At 35.9% G+C, this 9,427-nt stretch overlaps 1 protein-coding gene across 1 annotated transcript; it reads left to right on the top strand.

Moving 5' to 3' along the window:
* Nucleotides 1-382: 382 nt before the first annotated feature.
* On the top strand, nt 383-9,416 carry LOC132306923 (transcription factor BHLH42-like). Its single transcript, XM_059804525.1, has 8 exons — nt 383-978; nt 1,082-1,336; nt 4,965-5,061; nt 5,208-5,222; nt 5,351-5,407; nt 5,907-6,510; nt 8,137-9,074; nt 9,189-9,416. Exons 1-8 carry the CDS (start codon nt 875-877, stop codon nt 9,288-9,290), a joined length of 2,172 nt encoding a protein of 723 aa, XP_059660508.1. The 5' UTR covers nt 383-874; the 3' UTR covers nt 9,291-9,416.
* Nucleotides 9,417-9,427: the final 11 nt, after the last annotated feature.

The raw sequence follows: 9,427 nt of genomic DNA, 5'->3' as shown, positions 1-9,427 counted from the left end.
AATTCACGACGGGACAAGTCTCCAGTAGTTCCGCTGAGACTGAAACATGTGACCATAAAAAAAATTATTGCTGTTACATAAAAGATAAAATTAGGTGTTGGAGTAAAAATATATATAAAATAAAAATATATACACACACTACTAGCACTAAAACACACGTGGATATAGAAAGGACGTAAGATGACACACACTGAATGGTAGACAACTAACAAACCCTCAGCACTGACAGAAAAAACTGTCCGGTAGACCAACCAGTCAAAACACACACACACACACGAACGCACTCACACACGCACGCACACCCCCAATCTATCACATTCCTTCCCTTCTCCAACCCTAACTACTCTTTCTCTCTCTAAAATATTACCCCTCTCTATCTCTACAACGCTAAGCTAACGACCTTTCTTCAATTCCATGTCCATGTGGATTATCAATTATTACCTCAATGAAATCTCTTGGTAGTCTCACTCTACGCTCAAATCAATCTCTCCTCAAAGTCATCATCTACCTTTTCCTTCTCACCTGCAAGTCTGCGCAGGACACCTCCTCTTCTCTTCTCTCCTCTCCTCTCCTCAAAGTCATCTACCTTTACTCTCTCTCTCTACCTCTTTGTCTCTCTCTCACACACACTCACACACATACTTTTTAGTTGATAAAGGGTTTGATTTTTAGCTAATGCTCGTTTGAGCTGGTCCATTCTAAATCTCACATATATTCCATCTAAGCAAGATATATTCCTTTTTTCTTTTCTTTTTTTTCATTCTCATTTTTCCTAAAATTCTTGATGTGGGTTATGTGAGAATTCGATTCATATATAAAGATATTTATAATTGTTAGAAAATTTAAAGAGAGTCTGGTGGTGATAAGTGGCAGAATGGCCGCGCCGCCAAGTAGCCGGCTGCAATATATGCTACAGACGGCGGTGCAAGCGGTTCAATGGACATATAGTCTCTACTGGCAATTATGTCCCCAACAAGGGTAACTTCATTAAAATTCATTCAAAACCCATTCTTTCCGATATAATTCTATGCTTTTATATATCTGAATTCATGTGTCTCGACAATTTTGTGTGTGTGTGTAGGATTTTGGTATGGGGAGATGGGTATTACAATGGTGCAATCAAGACTAGGAAGACGGTGCAGCCCATGGAGGTGAGCGCGGAGGAGGCGTCGCTGCAGAGAAGCCAGCAGCTGAGAGACCTGTACGATTCGCTGTCCGCCGGGGAGACAAACCCGCCAACACGACGGCCGTGTGCCTCCTTGTCACCGGAGGACCTGACGGAGTCGGAGTGGTTCTACCTCATGTGTGTGTCTTTCTCATTTTCTCCTGGTGTGGGGTAAGTTCAGCTCAATCAGTTTTTTTTTTTTTTCATTGAATTGAATTGAATTGAATAGAGTTGGTTAAATTTGTTTTTCCTTTGATAGAGGACTTTACTGCACAAATCTGCAAGTAATAGTAATGGAATTTATGAGCCATGAATGCTCTCTTTGTTCACAGTTTCATCTCATATACATGCACTTAGCTAGTATGTGTACCACATCATCATCAATTCTTCATTATAGATTCGATTTTTACCTTTTGAATGATTAAAATGTGAAACACAAAAATATCACTAAAATGTGAACACAATTAATACAATACTTACTATATATAATATATATATATATGTGTGTGTGTGTGTGTGGTGAAAATTAAGTGAAATGGAGTAGTACTGAAAGTAAGCGAAACAATTTAAGGAAGGAGGGTTCCGTACAGTGAATGATAGGATGGAAAACTGTTAAGAGTTTTAAGTGCCGTCTATTTCGGTGACCCAAATCTATATAACAGCTAAGAAGAAGCAGAGGATTTATTATTATTATTATTATTATTATTTTTTATTTTTAGTTTTTTTTTAACATTAAGCTCCATAAATCTACCGGTTCATGTTTGTGTGGACACCTCTTAACTGTGTAGATTCAAAGCAAATAATATCTATACAGCGAAACCGATCATGAAAGAAAAGAAAACCGTGAGCATGGAGAGTGTACAAAGCAAAGGAGGACAATATTTACTTAGTGACAAAGTGATAGAAGCTTAGAGTCATATTCTTACAAAAAGTTAGGCTAGAGCCTTCTTGCATGTCTTCATCTTAAACACAGAAGCTTCTGGGATTCTCTATGAGAAATTAAAGGTCACATAGTTTTGGATTTTGACAAATTTGACATTGAAAATGATATATCATAGAGACAGGAAAGGTGTATTTGTGTGTGTGTGTATATATATATATATATTCACGAGACAGTGTTGAAGAGCATGGTGAGACTTGAATGATAGATAGGAATTGAACAATGGCTCGCTAAATTTTGCAGCCAGGGAAGCTTATGATGTCATGGGGAAAGGGGAAGACAGATTGTATGATCCATTATTATCACGCAGTTCATCAGTCTGCAATATATATTAATGTTCACGAATCACAAATCTCTCTATTCTCTCTCTCGTCGATTCCAAGCAACACACATATTCTTCTGTCCTCCGTACACATTTTTGTTTTGTTTTTATTGATTGCTACGTAATTGTCATAGCAGTTAATGATATATTTAGTGCTTGCAGTATGATCACTCTCACACCCAAAATTCAAAAAGACACTGGGTTTTAATTGCATTGTAGTACAAATATGAACAATTTCATAAATATTGTTGGTCGCAGTGACAGACCCATAAAATTTTGTGAGGGTGGTTCGGCTTTTTAATTTGTAGGTACAAAATTATATGATGGTTTCATTTTTTTAATTTTAATAGGGTTTTTTTCATAAATTTTATAAAATTTAAAGTATAAAATGAAAAAAAAAAAAATCAGTGGGTCAAATTATAATTCTAGTGGGGGCATCTTCATAAACTATCAAAATTTGAAGTATAAAATGCTAAAAAAAAGAATCCAGTGGGGGCGAATTGTAATTTTAGGAGGGCATTTTCATAAATTTTTTAAAAATTAAGGTATAAAATAAAAATATTAAAAATTCAGGGGGGCATCCGCCCCCCGGTCCCATTCTGGGTCCGGTGCTGGTTGGTCGTATATAATTGGCTAAACCCTATTCGTGTGAGTTTAAGGGAAGAGCACTTTTTCCACCTTTCGAAATAGAATGTCTATGGTTCAAGTCGTAAAAGCGGGTGCGTGAGTTTTGCCAAAATAGTTTATTTAACTTGGAAAAAAAAAAAAAACGAAAGAAAAAAAGAAAAAAGAAAAGAGGAAATCAATTTGAAACCCCATATATATATATATAAAATAAAAAATTGTAATTCCAGTTACATTGGTATCATTGAAGTTATTGACTTAGAAGTTATTGACTTCTTATGAATTAACTAGCCTAGTATTAAGGACAAACAATTCATACTTTTTTTTCTTTTCTTTTTTTTCTTTTTTTTTTTTGGGGTTAAAGAATAGTAATTTTAGTAATTTCTTTAAGTAAATAATTATTTGATTTCTGTCAGGAATCTTAAGCGGCAACCATTGTCTACATCTCTATGATACTCATATTAATTATCTAAAATTGCATTAAAAAAATGCAATGTTTTTTTTTTTTTTTCTAATTGGGGTACTCACACACACATGCCTCAATGGAGGCTTGAACTCCTGATATTTCTTTGAAAAGTAGGGGCTTGGTACCGTTAGACCACTGACCTGTTGGTAAATGCAATGTTTCTCTACTCCTGATGGATATATATATATATACTGTATAATTGTAATACTCATTTTGTTTTATTTTTTGCTTGCTTTACTCAGACCTAAATTTGAAAATTTCTTCTGTTGTTGTCATCAAACTCCTCAAGTTATATATAGAAGCCTATATTTTCATCTCTCTCCAGCATACATATATATATATATATATATAGAGTCCTGATCTCTTGCTCCCCATGGAGCAAGAAAAATAATCCACACTTTTTATATAGACCGTTAGATTAAATCTAACGGTCATTTTACAAACCCACATATGATCTTTCTTTTTAATACAAAACCACTTTCACCATTTTTTTGGAAAAAAAATTAATTCCTGTAACTTTACTTTTATTTGTCGTGGAAGAGTTTACTTTAAGGCTTTGAGGATTAAATATTTTTAAATTTTGTTAAGTTTCATCCCTTTACGAATAGATTAAAATTTTTGTTTTTGTTTTATTTAGTTTAAGCTTTAACAATTTTGAATAAAGTCAATATCATATGATTTCATTATTCAGTTGTATAATATTGTTATCCACACATACACGCACAAATAACTATAACAATAATATTGTTTTCCATGAGAGCTTTGGTTCTGAAACAACATGAAACACCTCTAAATCCCGGAATCGTGCACACCGCTTAACATTTCAGCTGCATCTTTCTTAATGTATTTTCAAGCCTCTCCTTGAAAACCCATATATACATATTCTCCGTATCATGCTGAACCATGAAAACATCAAGCTTCAAGTCTAATTTATCATACCCACCAACCCCAATACTCTCCCAAGTGATCTTACTCTTTTATTTCTCATTCAAAGTTGGTTTAAAAAAAAAACCTAAAAAAAAACCAGGCATCCCAGACACTATCAAGTCTCTTAGCAAAATGCGGGTATTATTTTTCTTTCAAAGAAATATTTAAATAAAAACAAATTTATTAGTAAAATATACGGGAATTAATTTTTTTCATAGGTTTCTATTTTAATTTTGATAATTATCTTTTATTGTAACAGTAGGTGGTAATGGTAAAATTAATTATAGAAACTAAAAATAGGGTGAGGGTGGTTTTGTGTTGAAAGGAAAGGCCATAGGTGGGTTTGTAAAATGACCGTTAGATTTAATCTAACGGTCTATATAGAAAGTGTGAATTATTTTTCTTGCTCCATGGGGAGCAAGAAATCAGGAGTATATATATATATATATATTTTGTGTTTATGTATGCATTTGCATCTACATGCAAGTAGACCTAACAACTAAGCATTGTGACTTTATAGATTACCCGGAAAGGCATATGCAAAGCGGAAGCATGTTTGGCTTACCGGGGCAAATGAGGTTGATAGCAAAGTGTTCTCTAGAGCTATTCTTGCCAAGGTACTTTCTAATTTCTTCCATATATATATATATATATTATTCATTCCCTCAACTTGAATATAAGTTTTTTAGTGGACTAACTTTTTTTTTTCTTTTGTTTTTTCTTGTTCCTGTTTTTGAATTGAACTTCCTTGTGATTCTACCAGAGTGCTCGCGTACAGGTAATTTTGTTGTCCATTTCATAGACATGAACTTCTGCAAATGCTTTTTTTTTTTTTTTTTTTTTTTTTCCGGTAAATAAGTTTATTTTCTGATTTCGAAAAACCTGATCATTGTTCTAATCATGCAGACAGTGGTGTGCATTCCTCTATTAGATGGGGTGGTTGAACTCGGCACAACGGAAAGGGTAATACGAATGTTCTTCTACTAAATTATGATGTCTTCTGATTAATTTCTTTAGATATTACATATACGGGTGCCAGAAGGTTTTAAAAAATTATAAAACACATTTATCTGAAAGTGTTTTTAGAGAAATTCTGAAGAACTCAAAGAACAAAAAATAGTTTTTAGAGAATTATAAAAAATCGTTCTCTTAAAACAAACATTTTTATAATCGAATTTTTCATAAAATTAAACCAAGCAGAGTTTTATTTTTATTATTTTCATAGTTACAAACCAAGCAAGTCCTATATTTTTTAATTGAATTGTCATAAAACAGTTTTCAAAAAGGATAAGGGAAACAAATTTTTACACAGTTTTTTGATTTCCAGTTAGGAAAACAAAATTTTGTTCAAAAAATAGTGAACCAAACAACCCCATTATTTATCACAAAATCAAAATCAATATTACAGTATTTATTGAAAATTTACTAAACCTTGTAAAAAACCCTATTGCCGCCATTTCAGGTTCCTGAAGACCTTGGATTCATCCAACATGTAAAGAGCTTCTTCATTGACCACCACCAAGTTCACCCTCCAAAACCCGCCCTCTCCGAGCACTCGACTTCTAATCCGGCCGCATCAACGGACCACACACGTTTCCACTCTCCACCAGTAATGTATGCACCCATTGATCCCCCAACCAATGCTAATCAAATAGACGAGGAGGAGGAAGAAGAAGAAGGAGAAGAGGAAGAAGAGGAAGAGGAGGAGGAGGAGGAGGAAGTAGAAGGTGAGTCGGACTCGGAAGCCGAAACGGGGCGTAACAGCCGCTTATCCGGGCTTCAGAACCCTCACAGTGTAGCTCAGGGAGTAGTTGTGACTCATCCGGCGGCCGAGCCGAGTGAGCTCATCATGCAACTTGAGATGTCTGGGGATATTCGACTCGGCACACCTGAGGATGGCTCCGACAATTTGGACTCCGATTTTCAAATGATTGCTGCTGGCCAACCCATCAACACCCTAGCCGATCATCAACCCGGTGCTGACTCGTATAGGGCTGAGTCGACTCGCCGGTGGCCAGTAGTCTTACCAGACCCGTTGGACAGCACTTTGCAAGCTCCAACTTCAGGTATATTGGTAGTTAATTAGCTTGTTTTTGAATTACTCAGTTGCTGCACAACACTTGGATTAATTAAGCAATCTTGGCCCTTTGATAAATGCTATCAATTTAGGGTTCACAATGAAGGCCCTTCTTCTTTAACCAAAAAAAAATAAAAATAAAGGCCCTTCTACTCTCAACAAAGATATTATACACACACACACACACAAAAGAGCAGTGATTGACCCAAAAAAATTTGTGAAGAGGGCGGCCTTTTAATTTGTTGGACAAACTTATATAGTAGTTCATTTTTGTAATTTTAATGAAGTTTTCTTCATAATTTTTTAAAAATTTAAAGTATAAAATACAAAAAAAAATAATAATAAAATAAAATCAGTAGGGACATCTTTATAAATTTTAAAAATTTTGAAGTATAAAATGCAAAAAAAAATAAAAAAAATTCAATGGGCGAATTGTAATTTTAGTGGGAGTATCTTTATAAATTCTAAAAACCTTATGGTATAAAATAAAAATATAACAAATCCGCCCCACTGATCCCATGTTAGGGACGTGCCGGAACACGAGTAATGATTTTTTAATCATAATAAAAAAAATATTCGCCACATACTGTGACCGTTGTATATAATTATTATATTTATTTGGTATCACATATCCAACTATCACCATATTACATGTTTGGAATAAATTTCTTGTTCAAAGATCATTTATTCATATGTATGTGTGTGTGTATATATATATTCTGTTTTATTTTAGATGTCGTCTTAGAGACTATAACTCACAAATGAATCACAGTTCCCGAAAATAATATTTAAAATGAGACAAAAGGAGTACTCCCTCTGACCCTTATTAGTAGTTCATTTTTCTCTTTTTACATGTGCCAAATTAGTTGTCCTTTTTGAAAAGTTAAAATATCTTTTCTTTATATTTTCATCATTACCCTTTATCTTTTTAAAAAATTTAAATCTTCATAATTATATATATTTAAAATAAAAAAGATAATTTGATAATTTTAAAAGGAGACAATGCATTAATTACATGTCCCCTTAAAAGGTTATAAAATCAAATATGAAATAAGGGACGAAGGTAGTATAATTTAAGAGAAGGGTGAATGGTAATCTATGATCACACACAGATGCTCAGTCTCATCCATGCAAACCATGCAAAAATAAAAAAATAGAACTTCTACGTACAAAGAAGACTACATTTTGTCATGTGGATGTGGGTCCCATATTAGATACTACTCGACATCTAAATGCAAGACAATTTTTAGCTATTAATTAATCTTAGAAGTGAAGGGGGCAAAAGGAAAATGTTAGCTTTATTAATTTATTTTCAAAGGTGCTCGTTATGAAAGATGTGATATCATCTGTTGAATGGAGATGCATCATGTAGCTCAATGATTTCTGATCAAATTTTCAAAGTAGAGAATTAAGGTTCAAGTTAGTGTGTTATTTGTTAGAACTAATAATAATAATAATAAAATAAATAAATACAGTAAAAGCATTATTGTAGGTAGAAAATGTTGTTCTGGCAACAGTAAAAGCATTTTCTGCATGAATTTTTATTTATTTTTTTACTTTGTGCATAGAATTTCTGCATAATTAAACTGTACTTAACTTTATGTTATTTGCACAGGAGCCCCTCCGTTCCAAGAATCCACTCAAGAGGACACCCACTACTCCCATACAGTATCCACCATCCTCCACCACCAGTCCACACGGTGGTCCGACTCATCCTCCACCATCGCTGCCGCCCGCGTCATGTACTCTTCCCAATCATCTTTCTCTAAGTGGACAAACCGCGCCTCCGACCACCACCACCACCTCCTCCACCAGGTCCCCTTCGAAGCCACCTCCCAATGGCTCCTCAAGTACATCCTCTTCACCGTCCCCTTCCTCCACACCAAGGCCCGTGACGACACCTCCCCTAAGTCCCGCGATGCCAACTCCGACTCCGCCTCCCGCTTCCGCAAATCCACCCCCCAAGACGAGCTCAGCGCCAACCATGTCCTCGCTGAACGACGTCGCAGAGAGAAGCTCAACGAGCGCTTCATCATACTCCGGTCTCTAGTCCCCTTTGTCACCAAAATGGACAAGGCCTCCATCCTCGGCGACACCATCGAGTACGTGAAGCAGCTGCGGAAGAAGATTCAGGAGCTGGAGGCGCGTGCGCGTCAGACGGAGAATGATCAACGGTCCAGATCCACGGCGGAGCCACAGAGGACGAGCAGCATAAACACCAAGGAGCAGAAAAGTGTGGTCACGGCGAGGGCGGTGACTGCTGCGCCAACAGATAAGAGAAAGATTAGGATTGTGGAGGGGATCGGTGGAGGCGGCAAGGCAAAGGCGGTGGAGTCACAGCCACCTCCTGCACCACCGAAGCCGGTGGAGGGGGTTGAGGTGCAGGTAGAGGTGTCCATAATTGAAAGTGATGCATTGGTGGAGCTGCAGTGTCCATACAGAGAAGGGTTGTTATTGGATGTTATGAAGATACTAAGAGACCTTCGTGTGGAGATCACAACCGTCCAGTCCTCCTTGACCAATGGTGTATATGTTGCTGAGCTAAGGGCTAAGGTTCGATACTACTATCTATTTTCTTACCTATGTGTGTGCGTTTGTCTCTCTGTGTGCGTGTGTGTGTGTGTGTGTGTATATATATGTACTTACAATGTTATATTTCATGCTCAGGTGAAGGAGAATGTTAATGGGAAGAAAGCAAGCATTATGGAAGTAAAGAGGGCAATACGTCAGATAATACCTCCCAGTAGTGAGTCAAGTATATATAGTTAAAACTTAATTTTATAGAGAATTGATCACCAAATTGGTCATTGATTGATCATTCCATGTAACATTATATTATTTAGTAGGTTGTTCATGATATATAATAGGTATCCCACTGTCCCCTTTTCAGCGTAATCTAACAAGCT

Source organism: Cornus florida, unplaced genomic scaffold, assembly GCF_030987335.1.
Source record: "Cornus florida cultivar Cherokee Brave unplaced genomic scaffold, ASM3098733v1 CherokeeBrave_3.0.0_Hap2_Chr05, whole genome shotgun sequence".
Taxonomy (NCBI): Eukaryota; Viridiplantae; Streptophyta; class Magnoliopsida; order Cornales; family Cornaceae; genus Cornus; species Cornus florida.
The sequence above is the reverse complement of the archived record's forward strand: the minus strand, read 5'-3'. Positions and strand labels throughout refer to the sequence as shown.